This window comes from Emys orbicularis, chromosome 14, assembly GCF_028017835.1.
Source record: "Emys orbicularis isolate rEmyOrb1 chromosome 14, rEmyOrb1.hap1, whole genome shotgun sequence".
Classification (NCBI taxonomy): domain Eukaryota; kingdom Metazoa; phylum Chordata; order Testudines; family Emydidae; genus Emys; species Emys orbicularis.
Window position 1 is genome coordinate 30,787,887 of NC_088696.1, and position 22,374 is coordinate 30,810,260.

Here is a 22,374-nt window from a genome sequence, read left to right on the forward strand (position 1 = left end):
CTTCACTTTCTCACACTATCTTCCTTGTGCCTTCTCTCTTGCTTGGAATGAGTGCACCTCAGTGGATTAGGCATGCTCCATCTGTCCATTGTAGCTCCTACTGAAATTCCATTTTTGAAAGACCCATAGACCCTAATTTCTGACACTTGAACATCAAAACCAACTTGATTTAGAACATTTTTAAGAGTTCTAAATTATTCATAGATTCTAGGACTGGAAGGGACCTCGAGAGGTCATCGAGTCCAGTCCCCTGCCCGCATGGCAGGACCAAATACTGTCTAGACTATCCCTGATAGACATTTATCTAACCTACTCTTAAATATCTCCAGAGATGGAGATTCCACAACCTCCCTAGGCAATTTATTCCAGTGTTTAACCACCCTGACAGTTAGGAACTTTTTCCTAATGTCCAACCTAGACCTCCCTTGCTGCAGTTTAAGCCCATTGCTTCTTGTTCTATCCTCAGAGGCTAAGGTGAACAAGTTTTCTCCCTCCTCCTTATGACACCCTTTTAGATACCTGAAAACTGCTATCATGTCCCCTCTCAGTCTTCTCTTTTCCAAACTAAACAAACCCAATTCTTTCAGCCTTCCTTCATAGGTCATGTTCTCAAGACCTTTAATCATTCTTGTTGCTCTTCTCTGGACCCTTTCCAATTTCTCCACATCTTTCTTGAAATGCGGTGCCCAGAACTGGACACAATACTCCAGCTGAGGCCTAACCAGAGCAGAGTAGAGCGGAAGAATGACTTCTCGTGTCTTGCTCACAACACACCTGTTAATACATCCCAGAATCATGTTTGCTTTTTTTGCAACAGCATCACACTGTTGACTCATATTTAGCTTGTGTTCCACTATAACCCCTAGATCCCTTTCTGCCGTACTCCTTCCTAGACAGTCTCTTCCCATTCTGTATGTGTGAAACTGATTTTTTCTTCCTAAGTGGAGCACTTTGCATTTGTCTTTGTTAAACTTCATCCTGTTTAACTCAGACCATTTCTCCAATTTGTCCAGATCATTTTGAATTATGACCCTGTCCTCCAAAGCAGTTGCAATCCCTCCCAGTTTGGTATCATCCGCAAACGTAATAAGCATACTTTCTATGCCAATATCTAAGTCGTTAATGAAGATATTGAACAGAGCCGGTCCCAAAACAGACCCCTGCGGAACCCCACTCGTTATGCCTTTCCAGCAGGATTGGGAACCATTAATAACAACTCTCTGAGTACGGTTATCCAGCCAGTTATGCACCCACCTTATAGTAGCCCCATCTAAATTGTATTTGCCTAGTTTGTCGATAAGAATATCATGCGAGACCGTATCAAATGCCTTACTAAAGTCTAGGTATACCACATCCACAGCTTCTCCCTTATCCACAAGACTCGTTATCCTATCAAAGAAAGCTATCAGATTGGTTTGACATGATTTGTTCTTTACAAATCCATGCTGGCTGTTCCCTATCACCTTACCACCTTCCAAGTGTTTGCAGATGATTTCCTTAATTACTTGCTCCATTATCTTCCCTGGCACAGAAGTTAAACTAACTGGTCTGTAGTTTCCTGGGTTGTTTTTATTTCCCTTTTTATAGATGGGCACTATATTTGCCCTTTTCCAGTCTTCTGGAATCTCTCCCATCTCCCATGATTTTCCAAAGATAATAGCTAGAGGCTCAGATACCTCCTCTATTAGCTCCTTGAGTATTCTAGGATGCATTTCATCAGGCCCTGGTGACTTGCAGGCATCTAACTTTTCTAAGTGATTTTTAACTTGTTCTTTTTTTATTTTATCTGCTAAACCTACCCCCTTCCCATTAGCATTCACTATGTTAGGCATTCCTTCAGACTTCTCGGTGAAGACCGAAACAAAGAAGTCATTAAGCATCTCTGCCATTTCCAAGTTTCCTGTTACTGTTTCTCCCTCTTCACTAAGCAGTGGGCCTACCCTGTCTTTGGTCTTCCTCTTGCTTCTAATGTATTGATAAAAAGTCTTCTTGTTCCCCTTTATTCCCGTAGCTAGTTTGAGCTCATTTTGTGCCTTTGCCTTTCTAATCTTGCCCCTGCATTCCTGTGTTGTTTGCCTATATTCATCCTTTGTAATCTGTCCTAGTTTCCATTTTTTGTATGACTCCTTTTTATTTTTTAGATCATGCAAGATCTCGTGGTTAAGCCAAGGTGGTCTTTTGCCACATTTTCTATCTTTCCTAACCAGCGGAATAGCTTGCTTTTGGGCCCTTAATAGTGTCCCTTTGAAAAACTGCCAACTCTCCTCAGTTGTTTTTCCCCTCAGTCTTGATTCCCATGGGACCTTACCTATCAGCTCTCTGAGCTTACCAAAATCCGCCTTCCTGAAATCCATTGTCTCTATTTTGCTGTTCTCCCTTCTACCCTTCCTTAGAATTGCAAACTCTATGATTTCATGATCACTTTCACCCAAGCTGCCTTCTACTTTCAAATTCTCAACGAGTTCCTCCCTATTTGTTAAAATCAAGTCTAGAACAGCTTCCCCCCTAGTAGCTTTTTCAACCTTCTGAAATAAAAAGTTGTCTGCAATGCAGTCCAAGAATTTGTTGGATAGTCTGTGCCCCGCTGTGTTATTTTCCCAACATATATCCGGATAGTTGAAGTCCCCCATCACCACCAAATCTTGGGCTTTGGATGATTTTGTTAGTTGTTTAAAAAAAGCCTCATCCACCTGGTTAGGTGGCCTGTAGTAGACTCCTAGCATGACATCACCCTTGTTTTTGCTGCTTCTGAGTGCAGTAGCAAAAATGTTATTACCAGAGCTGCTCGGAAATTTTCCATCTGAATGTTTTTCTACTGGAAAATTCTGATTTGTCAAAATTGAAACATCATGTGGATCATTCTGTGGGATCATGATGACTTCAGTGAATTTCTGATCAAACTTTGCCTACCAGGGGATACCTGCCTGCTTGCCTACCAGCTCAACCCACCAGGTGGGCTGTTTGGGAGCCTGGGCTTCCAGGTTTCCAGCTTCCTGCCTCCTCACCAGCCCAGGCTTCTAGGATTCCCAGCTCCACAGCAGCCTTCAAAGTGGACATCCTTGAAGTTGGGGCTTCCAGGGTTCCTGAGCTGCCTGCTTCCTACTTGTTGGATTGCTGGGGCTCCAGGCAGCTCAGAAAGCCTTGGATAAGCTTAGAAAAGATCAAAATGGAAATTTGATCTTTTTAAAACAAATTTTTGGAATTCCTGTTCCATGGTAGATTTTGAAGTTTCTTTTCTTTTTGGTTACATTTCCGAACAGGTTTATTCAAGGGGGTGGGGGGGGGAATTTTGAGAAGAGAAATTTTGGAATTTCCCACAGAATGGGAATTCTAGTTCCAGACAGCTCTAGTTCTTACTGATGACAGTGCATCAGCCAGAAAGAACACCACTTGTTTATCAGTCCCTGGATTCATGTTACAGAACTGTCTTTTATGAGAGGAGGGAAGGAATTCTCCTTTTACTTGTAAACTGAGCAAATGTGAGAGATAATTGAGACATTTTCAGGCACTGAGAGACTACAAACACAAAACCTCACTCTGCCATTTTTACAGTGTAAACTTTCCGAAGTATAGTTACACTTCAAATTATATTCCAAAATCTTGCTAAACTTCTTCATGATTATGAATGTAAACATGAAGTGCAATGAAAATAAGGAAAAGGGAGCTCAGTTTAAAGGAAACACTTTAAAAGAATTCAATTTTGTTTATTTTTGTGTGTTCATTTGGGGAGAGAGTGTGGTTCAGTGGATAGGGCAGACAGCAGATTTTCAATTCATCTCTCTGCCTCTGTTTCTCCATTTGTTAAAAACAGGATATTTACCTTCTCTAAGCACTCGAGCTCTACAAATGAAAAACGTATAAAACTTTATAAGAGCTAAAAAGATATAAAAGAGGAAAGTCCTTGTATTGTGTTCAAAATACTTGCCTTATAGTGTCTGTTATTCATATTTGGTAGGAATAAATTTTGTATTTAGTATATTTTTCTCCATAGACTGAAACTGATTATAATCTGTCCTCAGATGATCTCAATATGACACATCAGCATTGTGTTCTGGCTGGTTTTCAGCCGCGTTTCAGCTCTACCCACAGAGTGGCAGAGGTGAGTAAGAAAGAGGATTTGCTTTTTGGTCATTCGCACTATTAGTAGTGGCTGACAAAATGAACTTAGGATCACACAGTCTTGTTTTAAACTATGATTAGTGGTTTTACTGGTGACTCCGACTTTTTGTGGGAGGTGTATGTTCTATGCTTTTCGCTTACTGTTGGAAGAACTCTTATTGATTTTTATGGGAGAAGGGCAATTTCTTTGTCTATGAGCCATTTATGCCTAACCTCACATAGAGTTTCTCTATTACATTGCAGTACCACAGTTTATTAAAGAAATGCAAAAACATGTAATCACATTTTTATAAAAAATGTTTTCAGGTTTTTTTGTTGTTGCCATACTCCATTTAAGAGGCATACTGTTGATGGGAAGGGATATGAGGTCTAAACATACTGCACACCAGCAATCCCAGCAGCCCTAGGCTGCTACTTCAAGTCAGGGCAATGTGGAACAGCCATGAGGCTGGATTCTCCGGCTTCCTCTAGAACTGCAGGTGGAAGCAGAAAAGTGCACAAAGCTCTTGCATTTCTCAGGTAGTCTGAGGATTCAGCCCAGTGCTTCCAAGATTGCTGATGTGTGCTGTTTGTTAGATTTATTTCTTCTTTCAATACTCTTGACTATTGATCATAATTGCATTAATCATAAAGAAAATAGAGGTATTTGTCCTTCGTACTGTGATTATTTTTTTGCTTGTTTTCATAGTTATTTTTCTCTGTACAGCAACCAAAAGGAAAAAGCAAATAATAGTTTTTTTTAAAAACATCACACGAGATTACACTTTAAAATAATTCTTTCAAAGGTAACTAATCACATTTTACTGTTTGTCTTATCAAGTCAAAATGCATTACTGTTGAAGTATCTCTGTGTGCGTTGTATTTCAACGGGAATGTATTTAATTTTGTTTTCACTATTATTTGCTTTTCCCTTTGGCTGTTGTGTAGAGAAAACAATGAGGGCAACAAGGAAATAAATAAATAAATAAATCAGAAAAGAAAGCATTGTAACATTAAAATTATATCACAGTATTTTTCCAAATTAGATTAAGGATTTGATGGTATAAGGACACATCTGTCTAACTTCTGTCATGTAGGAACATATTTTTCAAAACAAACACAGATTCTGGTGACTACAGCTGAGCTTTGGAATAAACCTAATATAATGTGCATTGTACTGTATGCATGAAGCATATGGTTCTTTATTTTTCTTCAGCAAAAAAGATGAACTCTCTAACCTTGTGCTCCCAACACTCTGTTATTCTGATATTAAAATATACACTTATGTCCACAGTTTGAAAAGCTTCCACTTTAAAAGCTTATGTTTTGTTTTTATAAACCTTTGTGACCTCACATTGTATAGTATGGAAATTCTAATACAAAGAATTATGATACTGGGAGTCCTTACTCAAGGTTTTTCCTAGGGAGTTAGCTAATGTTATAAATATTTAACTGAAAATAATTATAAGGTAGACCTATCTTTTTATTTTGTGTCAGAAAGATATTTATATGTTTCTTTCAGCACTGAAGGAAGTTATATTCCTAAAAACAAAGTAAAGGCAGAACAATTAATCTTTGCAACTGTATTATATGCGTTACACTTAGGAGTACATTCTACTTTCATGCTGTATGAGAAACTACCCTTCCACATCATTGTGAGTCCTATGCAGGGCAAAATGTGACCAACTGTTAGATGCTCTAGAATACTAATCTGCAGGGAGGAAAAAAGAAAGAAAAAAGAATTTTCAGCCATGCTTTTGAATCTCTAAGATTTAAAATGTGTTTCACAGTGTTTTGGGGTTTTCCCCCCCCTCCCCCAAATGTGTAGGGTATTTTTTAATAGTCTATTATATCTTTAATGAGTTAGTTTTGTAAATGTTAACTTTTTTGTATCAATGCAAATAATTTTAAATAGCAATACAAACAATCTGGCATGTATTAAATGTTATAAGCTTTTTTATTTTGCTTTAAAACATAATAAAATTAAATCACAGAAATGCAGTCCCTTTTTCTCTCATTTTATTATTTTGATTATTTCAGTGGCTTGCACTGAATCTTATTTTCTATTTGCCTTAAACAGTATTACTTCCAAAGGATCTGTAAACTGATTAATTTTTTTATTGTTCTCTTACAGTGCTCAACAGGAACACTGGAATATATTTTTGGACAGTGTGAGGTTGCACTTCAGAATTTACAGGTTGATTCTGATTCAGCGGCTTTATCTTTGAAATCACTGGAAGTCCAAGTTGTAAAGGAAGTGGAAGGAATCCATAACGAGGTGAGGGGAAGGTTTTCACAGTACATTAAGCCTGATTCTTTGAAGGTGGTGCAGTCAATAGGCTTCAGGGTGTTCAAAAACTCACAAGACATGGCCCCATGTAAGTATCTCAAATTTGGATGGCATTGACTCTTGCATTTGGGTGTGTTGGTTGGGATTAATGCAAAGTCACAAGGGGGAGGACTCCATTTTTCTAATTGAAGGAGCAGCTATAGCAAGAACATTGGTTACATTATGACAAATTTGATTAATTTCTCCCCTGCTGTTCTACTCTGGCAAAAAGTAAGAGGGTAAAGAAATTAAAGGAAAGGGGCAAGTGAAACCCTTACAAACCTCTTGAGTTGTTCCTCTACTGCTAAAATAGTAGCCAATCATGTTCAAAACAGATGTAGGACAGGATGATGACACAGAGTCTGCTTTAATGCCTGTATTAGGAAAATACTGTAGAAATCAAGCTCCTGAAAATAAGATCAAGGCCCTGATCCTGTACTGAGGACCATGCAGTGAACCAATATGCCCTCAAGGAATCCCACTGAATGTACCTCTGTTTTCAGTACAGAAATGGTCCTTAGCAAGCAAATACATTTAACAGACCAAGGTGTTCATCAAGTTAGACAGAAAGTATTAGTGTAGTGTTCAGAAAGATTTGGGAAATTGGTAACTTTATCTGAGCTATAAAATTACATGGTATCCTGGACAATGCTGATTTGCTAATTCTCAGTGTCAGAGGAAAGAGTTGCAGTGTGACACAATCATTAAGATCTTGCAGAGGGTTTGGTAAATTTGCTTACATTCTTTTTGTGATGGTGCCAGTGGTGTTTCCAGAGAGGCTCAATTGAATTTTCTTTAAATTTTAACTTAAATAAAAAGAGAGAGCCACGGAAAATGTAGAGTCAACAACACTTTCTAGGGTATTTAAAAACAACAGATTTGACTTGTTTTTTGTTATCCTGATAGCTATATCTTTAGATACAACTTGTGTTGACCTTTATTGATTAACAAAGCATAAATGGTGAGCACTATATGTCAAAGGAGTAACACTGACTAATTAGTATACAGTAGTACTAATTTTTTTGACCAATTCTCTGATTTCAGTGGTGCTTTCCAGCACAGTTATAATCATAAATTCCAAAGAGTTATTTTGGATTTCCACTAGTATAAGTTTGAGCAGTATTTGACCTACGGGGACATGTATAGAGTATAAGTTTCACTTAGAGTATAGGGATGCATTTATAGCTCTAAATATTTTTTTTAATTCATAAGGTACAATATATTTATTCAGGAAGAAGACAAACGTTTACAACTTCCATAAAACTTTGAGGGTCAGTTTCTTGGCTGCACTGTGTTTACTTTTGGTGCAGCTGAGGAGAGTAGGGTGGGGAAAGCTCTGCTCCCATGATTTTGGTAGAAATGGCTGCCAGTATAATTTAAATCAGCCTAGTACTTGCAATACTTTATGAAATATTAATCAGGCTTAGTTCATAAGACTGTAGGCATATATCAGTTTGTACAACTAGGGCCACATTCACAGCTGGTGTAAATCAGCATAGCCCCATTGACTTCAAAAGAGCTATGTGATTTACACCATGGGAGGAGTAGACCCCAAGTGTTTGCAGTAACCTGAATAATTTTGCCATGTGACATACAGTGGTGTTTCCTGTTATACATATGGGATATACTATCCCAGAAATCACTGGTCAGGCTATATATATTGTACACTCTGACTGAATAGAGACATTGGATCTATATTCCATATGAAAAGAGAATCACTCATCCACTCTCTTTTGATTTTTCAAGGTCATCTCTTCTTTTGAGGGATTAATTCCATATGTCAAAGTGCTATGTCAGATATTGTTCTTTTTTTACCACACAAGTAGGCAAGTTTTCTGTGGTTTACATTGTGGTAGACATACGTTCCTTTGCTGTGTATCACTATTAACTGGAACCATAAATGTCTGTGAGGCTAATACAGGTCTTTCATTCTTTTCTTTCAGGGGGAAAAAAATCCACATGCCTTTTTAATACAAGTTATATGATAAAGTTCTGTAGTTTCATGGTCTAATACAACTAGTAGGTTCAAACTCTGTACATTATTTATAGAAAAATTGCACAATAATTTCCACACAAAGAGCCAAATCCTGGATCTAGTGAAGAATATGCCAGATCTGCCATTGACTTTGGGATCAGGATTTGGCTACAACTCTTAACACCCTCTCCCCTGCAATTTTCCTCTTTTCAGTTAAAAAAAAAAAAAAAAGTTGAGAAACTTATAGTGCTGGCTAAAGCAAATCACCATATGGGTGAACATGCGTGGGGATCCCAAACAACTCTACCACTGTGTCTCTGTTCTGATGTGCAACTTACTTCCTATTCTAGATCTATGCCTCGCCAGAAAAGTTGTAACTTTTGTATACGCTGCAGAGACAGCCTTGAAAATGATGGTACTTGAACATCTTCCAACTCACAATAACTGGCTGCCATGTTTTACTTTTAAGTATTGCCACAAATGCAGTTCTTTAGAAACGTTATCCCAGATAGTGATTGCTAGATGCTATGACTTTTTCTGAAACTGTCACTTTGCCTTGATGGCATCTCCGAAATAGGCATCCGAAGAATCATGAATGGTTTGCTGAAAGGCTAGAAAAGACTGATTATAAACTCCACAGTTGAACATTGGTTCACACTCACAGCTGTTCCTTCTTTGCATCTCTGGTGGATGGCCAGGTAAAAGTTAGATTTCTTTGGTCATAACCTTGGTGTCGTGGCCTCTGTCTTTAAAACAGAGATTGCATTTGAGTTATTACTGACCACATAATCGCTGTTGCTTTGTTCACACAGTCATTTCACTCCAAGCACATAGCTCATTGTAAATAATGGCACTCTCAATAGTGTCCGCCTGCTGATTGTCAAGGTAGTCAGTCTTGAAATGCTGTAACTACAAAACAAATACTTTAGTGGCAGCGTATCCATGAGCGAAGTATAGTAGGATGAACAGAAGTAATTATCTGTACGGTTGTGAGGTACAGTAGCCTAACATCAATGCACACAGTGTTACGGATTGAATTAAATTAATCACCTGATTGCTTAAAGGGATGTTTCATCAGTAGTAATTTACATTGGAGTAAATGATCTAGCAAAGCTGACTGAGTGCTCAGCTGTTGACTGTGCTGAACCATTCTTGGCTTCCAAAGGGTGTTTTTATCTGGGTGGGTCTGGAATGGAGCTGTAAGAAAGTTGGGAGAACCCATAGATAAGCAGACACCTTTAAAAAAAACAAACAAAAAACCCCCAACAAAACAAAACATTACCAAGCAGGTGATTTAAATGCTCATGGATATAAATAATAAATATAAAATATTTGCAGAACAAACCAACTCCTTCCTATGCTTTGCATTTCAAGCACTGGGCTCATGTGTTCTGGAGTGAGATGAAGTTTAGTAGTAGGATGTTGGCTGTGTGATGGTTAGGATCAGGCCCTATAACTTCACAATAGGTGAATGTTAGTGAATACTTAGGCTTGCAGAGACTAGGGCATTGACTTCAGTTGGTTTTGGATCAGGACTTCGATTACCAAGGTTTGAAGGTATAGTTTCATGGTCTGCTGTTCCTCTAGTCTGGCAACGGTCACTTCCTTGCATACATCAAATCCTTCCTTATGGCAAAAGTAGATTGAGTTTATTTCTGAATATAGCGTGATGTAGAAAAAGCTAAATTGAAAGAGGTTTGTGTTGTTAAACTCTTAGGTCAACTGCTTAGAAGAGTGGTGATGTACACAGCAAAAGTAAGGTTAATGTGTGTTTTACCACATCAGTGTGAAATGACAGCACAGTTGGTGGCTGGCTGGTACAATAGAGAGGAAATATAGATCACCTACATAGGTCGCATTTAATAACCAATACCTTTTAATAATTGACTGAGGACCACAGGCTCACAAAATGTCAAATGATGCTGTTGGCCTTTTACTGCCGAGTATTGACTATAAACCTAAAAATTAGCCTTTAATCATTGTTTAAAGGACAACTTGAGGATGAGTTGATGTTAGACATAACAAGCCTGATTCCAGTCTTACTTAACACCGGTGTAAATCAGCAGTGAAAACAGAGTGAGATTAAAATCGGGCCCAAAGTTTTTTTATTTTATTTTTAATCATTTTTAAATGTTCATTCTTGCCATTCAGTTTAGTTTTGGTATAAGGAAGTCTCCAATGTAAAATTGCATCGGAGAAACTGTAGTCAAAGACGAGGCACAACTGTTAACCTGATATTCAAATCTGGTATGTGAATATTCACTGACCTCAGCTACTTTGGGTGTCTAGCTGTTTGGTGATTGTACTATGATTTCCATCTGTTGGAATTGCTGCATTTATCTGTCTTATTTCGTTTTATTCTAGGGCCTTAAGTGTTGAATCTAATGATTTATATAACAGACCTTTTGTTTTTATATGGAGTTCGTCCTCCTTACCTTTTTAAAAACCTTCCAATGTTTTTTTTTTTTTTTTCTTCCTCGCATCCTCCTAGTCATAGAAAATGTGGGAAGTAGGAAGGCAGGTGTGAATGCCTCATTAACCCCTAGTTGATCCAAGAAAAGATGTTGTTAAAGAGTTGGTTTGTTTTAATGAAAGAAAGAAGGGGAGAGTATAACTCTGAATATAACTTCTAAGAATGTTGGGAAAGTATTTAACACATGCTCATCTCAGGGTATGTCTATAATAGGGTGACCAGATCTCCCGATTTTATAGGGACAGTCCCGATTTTGGGGGCTTTTTCTTATATAGGCACCTATTACCCCCCATCCCCTATCCCGATTTTTCACTATCTGGTCACCCTAGTCTATAACATGATATGAAGATAGCTACCATGCATTAATTAAAAAAAAAAGTGTACTTATCTTTCAGAGGATCTCAAAAGGCTTGTTACAAAAATAAGTAGCAGTATCCCCCTTTTACAGATGAGTAAACAGATGGTGACATCATGGCCACAGAGAGGTTCCTTTGCAGAGTCAGGAGTCACCTGACTTTCAGTTCTTGCTCTTGCCACCAAATAACTGCCTGCCTGCACTACTTCATGAAGATCAGCTTGAAGACTAATGTAGTGGATAAAACTTTGATTGACCTTTCATCTTTATTTAACTCCATATAGATGCTAAGTTGAGACACTAGGTAAAATGAATTTGGACCTCAGTTTGAGATCTTTGGTGAATAGTAGTCCATATCATTAAACAAGCACATATGTCACAATTTGGCATGGTTGGCATGCTCCCCCCTAGAGGGACCAACTAATCCTGCACAAAATTAACTAGCCTACCACTAAACTTTACCTCTAAAACCTAGAGAATAATACAGCTCTTCTAGGTCACAAGTGACTAAGCAGTGTGGCTGTAGTTGCAGCATTCATGCTGTGCTAGTAAATGGTGCTGCCACCGTTTCCATTACTGCCTGTCAATTAAGCCCAGGATGTATTTAAAATGTGACCAGGGTGCCAAAGATTTAAATTAGATTTAATTTACATAGATCAAGAGGACAAATCAGTATAATTAGTCAAAATTCAGATTGACTGAATTCACATTCCTGTCATAATGGGTCATGTTGTCACATTGATTTTTTTTATTATTTTTAAAGCAGAATTCTTTATTGATTAATGACCCAGTATGGTTTATTTCCTGAAACGTTGTGGTTGCCAGACTTTATAGGGTATTGCCTTTTTAATGGAGGAAGCCAACAAAAAAATTACCATTGGGCCTTATTTTCAGCAGTGCTGAGCACTCAGAATTCCAGTTAAAGTCAGTGCAAGATGCTAGTTCTTAACACACCTGAAAATCAGTCCCAGACAGGCCTGGCAAAATGCATCTCGACACTTCATACCTGGATAATGCTTTAAGAGCAATAAACTTTACTTGAACTTTATTAGGAAGGATATATGCTTTTAAACCTGAGTACTAAGAAAAGCTGAATGACACTTTCAAAACGTTTAAGATTTACCTCAACTAATGTCTTCTAATCCTGTTGACATGTTTTACCAATGGGGTTGTTTTAATATTGTATGTACAGCTTCTTTGCTTAAACTACTTTTATTGAAATCAGTTACACATATCAAACAAACATTTAGTTAGTGTCAACTAAAACAACTTTCAGTCTTTTGTAGCTGTTCTGTTGGTTAAAAGGTGTTCTCAGGTGAGGGCTTTAAGCCATTTTCATTATTGTTTCACCTTCACAGGTTGCCTTTGTTTGCCTCATCAGAGTTCGAAGGGGTAAACAAAAGAATTCTTTGTGGTAAAGGTGAAGATTAAAGCAGCTTTGAGCCTCTGTGTGAAACATAACTACCATAACAAAGATAAATACAAAAATCTAAGAGACCAGAACTGTAAATCACTAATAAAAAAAATCAACAAAAAGAACAACAAATGAAAAACAGAGACTGGGGGGTGGCTATTAAGATGAATGGAATGACTATGCTTGAACAATAATCAGTGTGTTATACAGTCTTAAAGATGTTTTATAACTATAGTACTGAATGATGTGCAAATATGGTATTAAAAACAACCCACACAGGTTATCTGTTGTATGTTACGTGCCTAGTGCTCCTGGGCTTAAAGGGGTGTGCATCACATAACTATTTTTTAAACTTAGCTTTCTTGTCATTTTAGCTTCTTGAGGTGTGTCAGATCCTTCAGTGTCTCAGATCATTGCCTCCATGAGGTGCCTCAGCATAAACTCTGTTGGTGACATCCCATCTCCCACAGTACTCTGCTGCAGCATAGAACTAGCCCTTTAAAGGAGTCAGGAAAATATATTTTACTACAGCACATGGAGGTGTGCTGTATGACTTCAAAAGTAGTTTAGTTTATATTCTGAAGAATATAAAATAATCCTAAAAAATGAAAAGATTGTTGCCAAGCATACCTTGTAATCTAGGACAATATTCTTTTATGTGAGCCTTTCAAGGCTGTCTGCATGCTTAAGTGCAGTGCTGTGGTAGTTGAGGCGTCACTAGCATAATGTCTGCTGCTACATCACTCTGAAAAACTCCCAGAATCTGTGACTTCAGGTGGCCTGGAATTAAGCAGAGCGCACCCTTTTTTGCTTTTGCAGTGTGCGTCTCTCTGCACAGCTAGAGTAAGAAATGTTTGTTTTATGTGAATAAAGAATTGATGGAGGCAGCACAAAGAATTGTTTTGGGGCCCCCAAGCAGTAAATGATAGATCTGATGGGTCAGAGGAATTGGTATTGGGAAATAGATCATTTCATCTCTAGGTCTCCCTTCCAGATCCTCTTTGGCCAAAATTTATCATCTGGTGGTAGTTTGGCGACCTATTTGAAATTATCCTATAGTATCAGTACTGTTGTCTCCATCATAAAAACCACCTCCACAACTTGCACTAGTACATGCACTTCTTGAAAATTTTATCAGATTGGCCAATATTTATGGGGACTGAACTATTTTCCCTCCCATAGTGGTAGTTTAGTAAGCCAAGGGTTGAGGCATGTTTGCCTCAATTGACATGAAAAAGAAAATTAAAAATAGCTTGCATTTCTGTGTGTAAAGTTGCCTTTGTACTTGTTATTGGAGAAACTCTCAATGCCCCCATCTTATAAGTAGCAGCACAGATGTGAATAGATTCATATGTTTTTCCAAGTAATGAGCACAGATTATTTATGCCTCCTTACATATCATTCATCTCTTTGCAGGTCGAATTTGAGTGGCTTAGGCAGTTTTGGTTTCAGGGCAAACGCTATAGGAAGTGCACTGATTGGTGGCTTGAACCAATGGCTAAATTGGAAGAATTTTGGAAAAAGATGGAGTTTATGGTAAGTACTAGCAAATAGCCTAAAGCTCTTAAGAACCTAATTCTGCAGATGCATTGCATGCAGAACCCATTGTAACTGCGTGGTAGAATCAGGTTTTAAATTTTCAGTATTTGTGTGCTCTCTATAATGCCAGTGCTTCCTTCCAATCCTACAGCAAAGCAGGAGAGGGAATAAAATAGCAAAACAAAATGAAAAAAAACAAAAAACAACAGGACATGTTGCTTAGTGTCCATTTTGACTACTGTAAAGTATGATGTCAAAGTACTGGGTTATTACTTAATAACAATTTGTCTTCACAGGAAATTTTCAGCGCTATCCCCATATAGCACCAAGGTAGCTATTTTCATATAGCACCAAGGTAGCTAGCTCTACTGGTCTGCAGGTAAAAACATCTGTATGCAGTTTCACCAGTGCTTGTGCTAGACCAGTGGTTCCCAAACTGGGGTTCGTGAACCCCTGGGGGTTCGCGAAATGTTACAGGGGGTTCTCGGGGAAAAATTCCCTAATGGCGGACAGAGCTGTCCCTAGGGACCCCAGGCAGCACGGGGCCAGCAGCCCGGAGCCCCTAGACTTCCAAGAGCTAAGCAGATCAAAGCAAGCATATCTATCACACTGAGGAGACTTCACCTCCCTTTCCATTTCTTATAAGGAGTCTTGAAGGTTGATATTTTTTGCTGTTTTTAAAATTAAATAGGCAGCTAGTATTGTTTTTAAAATTATTATGAAGAACTCCAAAGGTAATAACAAAATGTTTTTTAAGTATATCAGAAGCAGGAAGCCTGCTAAACAACCAGTGGGGCCCCTTGATGATCGAGATACAAAAGGAGTGCTTAAAGACGATAAAGTCATTGCAGAGAAACTAAATGGATTCTTTGCTTCAGTCTTCACGGCTGAGGATGTTAGGGAGATTCCCAAACCTGAGCCGGCTTTTGTAGGTGACAAATCTGAGGAAATGTCACAGATTGAAGTGTCACTAGAGGAGGTTTTGGAATTAATTGATAAACTTAACATTAACAAGTCACCGGGACCAGATGGCATTCACCCAAGAGTTCTGAAAGAACTCAAATGTGAAGTTGCGGAATTATTAACTATGGTTTGTAACCTGTCCTTTAAATTGGCTTCTGTACCCAATGACTGGAAGTTAGCTAATGTAACGCCAATATTTAAAAAGGGCTCTAGAGGTGATCCCGGCAATTACAGACTGGTAAGTCTAACGTCGGTGCCGGGCAAATTAGTTGAAACAATAGTTAAGAATAAAATTGTCAGACACATAGAAAAACATAAACTGTTGAGCAATAGTCAACATGGTTTCTGTAAAGGGAAATCGTGTCTTACTAATCTATTAGAGTTCTTTGAAGGGGTCAACAAACATGTGGACAAGGGGGATCCAGTGGATATAGTGTACTTAGATTTCCAGAAAGCCTTTGACAAGGTCCCTCACCAAAGACTCTTAAGTAAAGTAAGTTGTCATGGGATAAAAGGGAAGGTCCTTTCATGGATTGAGAACTGGTTAAAGGACAGGGAACAAAGGGTAGGAATTAATGGTAAATTCTCAGAATGGAGAGGGGTAACTAGTGGTGTTCCCCAAGGGTCAGTCCTCGGACCAATCCTATTCAACTTATTTATAAATGATCTGGAGAAAGGGGTAAACAGTGAGCTGGCAAAGTTTGCAGATGATACTAAACTGCTCAAGATAGTTAAGACCAAAGCAGAATGTGATGAACTTCAAAAAGATCTCACAAAACTAAGTGATTGGGCAACAAAATGGCAAATGAAATTTAATATGGATAAATGTAAAGTAATGCACATTGGAAAAAATAACCCCAACTATACATACAATATAATGGGGGCTAATTTAGCTACAACAAGTCAGGAAAAAGATCTTGGAGTCATCGTGGATAGTTCTCTGAAGATGTCCGCGCAATGTGCAGAGGCGGTCAAAAAAGCAAACAGGATGTTAGGGATCATTAAAAAGGGGATAGAGAATAAGACGGAGAATATATTATTGCCCTTATATAAATCGATGGTACGCCCACATCTCGAATACTGCGTACAGATGTGGTCTCCTCATCTCAAAAAAGATATACTGGCACTAGAAAAGGTTCAGAAAAGGGCAACTAAAATGATTAGTGGTTTGGAACGGGTCCCATATGAGGGGAGATTAAAGAGGCTAGGACTCTTCAGCTTGGAAAAGAGGAGACTAAGGGGGGATATGATAGACGTATACAAAATCATGAGTGATGTGGAGAAAGTGGATAAGAAAAAGTTATTTACTTATTCCCATAATACAAGAACTAGGGGTCACCAAATGAAATTAATAGGCAGCAGGTTTAAAACAAATACAAGGAAGTTCTTCTTCACACAGCACACAGTCAACTTGTGGAACTCCTTACCTGAGGAGGTTATGAAGGCTAGGACTATAACAGCGTTTAAAAGAGAACTGGATAAATTCATGGTGGTTAAGTCCATTAATGTCTATTAGCCAGGATGGGTAAGGAATGGTGTCCCTAGCCTCTATTTGTCAGAGGATGGAGATGGATGGCAGGAGAGAGATCACTTGATCATTGCCTGTTGGTCCACTCCCTCTGGGCACCTGGCATTGGCCACTGTTGGTAGACAGGATACTGGGCTAGATGGACCTTTGGTCTGACCCGGTATGGCCGTTCTTATGTTCTTAACAAGTTTAAGCTTTGTTGTAACATGCGTTGTTTGCCTGGACTGCTCAAGACCTGAATGCTTGTGTAGGAGGAACTCTGAGTTGGATTCTTAAATACCTTCCTGCTGTTTCACATCTGACACTCCTTGATGAAACATAGGAGCCTTGTCTTATAACAAGCTTATTCAAAGTGATACAAGCTACGAAAGTGAAATCTTGGAAGAGTGTTTTCATAACGCAATAAAAATACTGTAATGATAAATAATAATTAATAATACATAGTGTGTAATAAGCATGTCACAAAAACAAATTTTATATTTCCAAGATCACTGCTTTTATAATTTATACTCAGGTAAAGGAGAAAATCCCTGGAAATATTATTTTTAAGAGGGGGTTCACAAGACTTGACATTTTAGTGAAAGGGGTTCACAGGTTGTTAAAGTTTGGGAACCACTGTGCTAGACCAAGACTAGAGAAGAATGCTAGTGAATGCAAGGCTAAATAGTGTCTTGAGCAATGCTAGTTGAGTGGCTAAGATCACTATGTCCTTTGAAAATATATCCCTGCCCTTGTCTACACTGGGGATTTGCATTGGTGGCCAGCCATTGATGTAGCTACACCTGTGCAATCCATGATGTCTTACTGCGAAACTGCTAGAAGACTCTGTTTGTACCGGCACAGCTTACTGTATTTTCAAGTATTGCCTGTCTACAAGAAGATTTTGCACTGGTGACTGGCTGTAGATGGCTGTAACTGGCACAGCTTACCATAGTTTCAAGTATTGCCCGTCTACAAGAAGTTTTTGCACTGGTGACTGGCTGTAGCTGGCTGTAACTAGGGCCAGGTCTATGCATGGAAGGATTTGCCAGTAAGATATATTATACTGGTAAAGAGCTCCTAGTGTGGACACAGCTTATACCAGCAAAACTGTCCTTTTCCTGGTATAGTTCTTCTAGTGCCCTGGGTGAAATAAGCTACACCAGCAAAAATGCAGTTTTACTGGCATAACTGTGTTTACACTAGGGACTTTTGCCAGCACACCAATGGCGATCAGGTATCACACTTCATTACAGTACACACCTGACTGACATAGCTATGTTGGCAAAACTTTGTAGTGTAGACCTGACCTTGGACAAATCCCCACTGTAGACAAGGAGCCTGAGTATCTGCTTTGAGTAGTTGTTAGGTTTCCGTGGCATTGAATTTGGACCTGATCCTGAGAGTTGCAGAGTACTGACAGCTCATCAATGGTATTTACAGGTACACAGATCAGGCCTCATGTGTAGCTTTCAATTTGAGGAAAGTTTCTTCCTTCACCAACAATAGCAGATAACAGTTCACACTATACCATGAACAGAAAAATGTTTTTGCCTACTGGAGCTCAAGTTCTACATCCTGAGCTTTTTCTACAGCAACTGGTATCCCAAACACTCAAAACATTACAGAAAACCAGAATGTAGATGTTTGTGCTCCTACCAGCTGCAGAAAGAAATCAGAGAGCCCTGGATTTTACCAGTGAAGAAAGAAGTGATTTGTAACTTTTATTTTTTTTAATGCATTTGTCTCTCTTTTTTTAAATCCATGCACTCCCATTCTGCTGATGTTTTTGGATCTCAAATGACTTATCATTTTTAAAAAAGCCTTTCCGTTTATTTTTCCTTGAAATAACTATCTATTTTCTTATAACACAAAGACTTAGTGAGGCAGATGCAAGATTGTTTGATTGTTATTTTATAACCATTGTGTGTTGGGAACATGGAAAAACAGCACACACAGAAATTCTCAAGGGCTAGGTTTTCTGCAATTGGTGTGACATTACCATGTGTCTCTAATTAGAAACATGGTGGCGTCAGTGTATCTCCTTTCAACAGGCCTCAGGATGATATTTATCAGCAAACTGAAGGCTTAGGCCAAGACAGAAGCTGCTTCTAATTTAAATTTTAAAAATTGCTTTAATGTTTTATGATTAATCACAATTAATTTCAGCTATTGAGGGAGACAGTAGAGAATTTTAATTGAGAATGTCTGTTGTTTTGATGAGTCTTTAAGTAAATTTAGTGCTTACTGTATTTGGGACCCAGAAGCAGCCTTTTTCAGTTCTGTTCTTCTTTCTCTTTATACCTGCAGCATGTACCACAGTCTTTTAAAAACTGACAGTAGGGGGCATTGTTGAGCTGCAGTTTTAATGTAACAACAATACTGGGCTTGAGAAAATACATAGAAATGTAGCATTAACTGTCAAGAATTATCCCTGTTGCTTCAAGTTAGCTGTAATCTCTAAGATTCCATAACACAGGAAATCAATTGTGGGTTAACAAATTCAACAGCAATTTAACATAAAAAGTGCAGTGTTTTCGTGCACATTTGGATTCTATCGAAATAAGTTAAATCAAAACAACATTTCTGGAGGTACCTGCCAGTCTACGGTCAATATATTTCGGTAAAATAAAATCATTTTAGCTGAATGATTATAAAAAAATCAATTTAGAGTATAATTTAGAAAAAAATCTAAATTCTGAATGTCTTGCTACTGTTAATTTTGTCTGTACAGAAGCACTATTGAGGTTTCCTTCTAAAAGGAAATACTTTAATAAGCAGTGCATTTTTCTTTACCTCTGTATGAGCCATAAAACTCTTATCATGCATTTTTACATGTATGTATCTAGAATTTTTCAAAAGCAGGTCTTCGTCTCTTTTTGTTTTCTGTTTTCCTGTTTAAAGATAATTTTTAAAAAAAATATTTTTTCCAAAACTACTTCTAATTCTGCTAGCTGTAATTGCTCCAGTGTCGCAACAAAATAATAATTCAAAAAGTTTAACCCAATGTTTCCAAACCTCAGGGCTCTATTTAATATTTTTATACATTATAGTAAGCATACAGTTTTATCATAATGTTTATTCCTGGCATTTCTTTCCCTGAGGATAGTTTTACTCAGGGCTCACTCTTGTGATGTAAATGTTAAACCTTTCATTTGAATGACATTCTGATAAAACATCACATTTCCCCATAATATTACCTCAAGAATTTATGAGCCCTTAAATCCAAAGCAGGTTGACCAGTCTTCACAGCCCTTCCTCCCCCCTTAAAAATATGAAGGCTATTCAAATGTTTGTATTAAAAAAAAAAAAAAAGTCATCCAAGATTACCACATTATCATGTGCAACATCAGGATAAGTGCTCACTGAATTCAAAGAGAGAGTTACCATTTGAAAGGGACTGTACAAGCTTTGCTTTCTGGGTAAAGAGAAGTCTGAAAAGCTGAAATCTCATGTGATGTGAAGAAGTCTTGCTGTAGCTGTTCTGAGATTCTGGGGAAAGACAATTTGTCTCTCAGGGTCTGATACCATGCAAACCTCACAAACTGACATTTATTTTACCTATAAAAATGTTTAATACTGCACCAAAGCTGTGGGAAAAGAAAGAATTAAAAATAAGGAAATGGGGAAATTCTAAGACTTTTTTTAAACTCTAATGTAAATTTGGTCAAGTAAAATGTAAATCACTGGTATGGTTTTGTTTGTGAAATGAAAAGTGAATCAACTTTGATTTTACACATGAATGACAAATCTTCAAGATTTTTGTTAACATATCTAATGTTCCTTTTAAAAAATGAAGACACTAGTAGTGTTGTTTGTCATAAATTGTATTTCCTGCTTTGGCAGACCATTTAGCAATGGAGCAACGTATTTATATAGCAGTTGGCCTTAATAACCTTTATTGACTTTAGTGGGTAAGAGCCAAGACTGGGATTATTAAAATATATCAGTTTCATTGCAGTATAAAAGCACAACATATATAATTATGTTAGGTAGGCTAGGCTCCATTTAATCCCACCCATTTATGTAGGGATTTGGCAAGAGGAAGAAAATCATGGCACTAAAATGTACAGAAATATAGAAGTGACTTGGAGTTTTAATAGCATAACTGTTTGTCTACTGTAAAAAGGTCTCACTTGAAGGCATGAAACATACAGAAGCTAAGCGTAAGCTTTTGGCATTTAATTGTTAATAAAGTAGTCTAAATTCAGGAAATCTCATACCATTTGTTTTATTGTTTTGGCATGCTTAAACAGTTAATAATGATTAAATGCAGCATACCATTCATTTTAATTTATAAATGTACTGTACATACAGGAATGTATAAATTTTATGTGATTATAAAGAATGAAGTGTCATTCCATGCAGTCTGGTATCTTGAAACACAACTGTTTCATCTTAGAGGTTCAGGGATTTTTTTTTTTTTTAGTAACAGTACAACTAATCATGCTTTTCTTGTTGTTCTTATCCTCAATAGTACCCTTCTATCATTCTTTCACTTAAATTGAAATTGGAGAGACAAAATATTTACTTTTTAGATTATTTTTCTTTGTTTCCTTTTTGAATTCTGTTTCATTATTTGCTACTGTTGCTATATATGAAGATATTTCAGAGTTTCTGCTATAAGCCACTATTGTCAGGAGCTTATCGATTGGCGGTAAAAATTGAGTCTAGGTTGAAGCTTAAGATATAGAATCTCAGTCCAGGACTGTCATATTGTTTATATTTTTCCCAACATTTTAAAAGGTTTAAATGTGTATCAGTGCCAAAATAACTATGATGATCTGTAAGGCAAACAGTCTATCTTTTTAAAAGAAATCCTCTGAATTTTCTGTTATTTTGACATTTTTAAACAGCTAAAATTAGATTCAAGGAATTGGCAGGTTGATTAGTTAATATCTCTTCAGGGCTTTGAAAATGTAAAGTGTTATGTAAGTGCCAGATGTTATCAGGATCTGACTTTGACAGCCAAAAGTCAGGAAATTTTGAGTTAAGGCTTAAATTCCATCCCTAACTTTCACATTGTGCTTAGATATTGCAGTTGTCACAGTCCTGTGGTGGAGGGCCTCAGACTGCCAGGTGATCATATTTGCCTACTGAGCTGCAAAACATGGCTACTTAAAGGACTGAATTTCAGCCATAACTCCTGAATTTCTGGGCTTTTCTTATCTGCTTATACCAGACACTTTAAATAAAGATACTTTTTTTGTTAGGTCAATTTTTATGCATACCAGGATTGAAATGTTCAGAGAAATTTACCCTTACTTAAAAAAACTAATAATGAAGTCTGGTATTTTATTAGTTTCTTTCCTTTTTCTATCCCACTAATTTCTTTGACTCCAGTATTTCCACTCCTCAGAAAAGAGAGAGCACGTTCAGCATTGTTTACTGGAGAATCATTAACAAAAATTTTAAAAAATAGTTGTGCACAACATCTTCCTAAAAATATATTTACAATTCTGAGAGAATTCAGATTTAAGCTTCCAAAACAAAATGTGTGCTGAAAGCACAAAGGAGTGTGTTTATGATTCTCTTTGAAGTGTTTTTGCAACAGGATAAGGAAAATTTTAGAAACTGTCTGATAGTGTTCAGGGTAAATACTTAAACCCCTTTAGAGAATTTCACACACAGATACTGTGCAGTAGAAAAAAGGATACTTATGTTTCCTAAAGCTGCTACAGCCTACAGCTTTGTACTTAAAGACAGAGGTGTTGAATAGAA

At 37.5% G+C, this 22,374-nt stretch overlaps 1 protein-coding gene across 1 annotated transcript in view; it reads left to right on the forward strand.

Moving 5' to 3' along the window:
* The window catches only part of FTO (FTO alpha-ketoglutarate dependent dioxygenase), a 345,022-nt gene that overhangs the window by 104,105 nt on the left and 218,543 nt on the right, over positions 1 to 22,374 (forward strand). Inside the window, exons 5-7 of the mRNA XM_065416387.1 lie at positions 4,020 to 4,099; positions 6,233 to 6,376; positions 14,061 to 14,180. Coding sequence (XP_065272459.1) covers positions 4,020 to 4,099; positions 6,233 to 6,376; positions 14,061 to 14,180 — 344 coding nt within the window. The remainder of the gene's footprint in view (positions 1 to 4,019; positions 4,100 to 6,232; positions 6,377 to 14,060; positions 14,181 to 22,374) is intronic.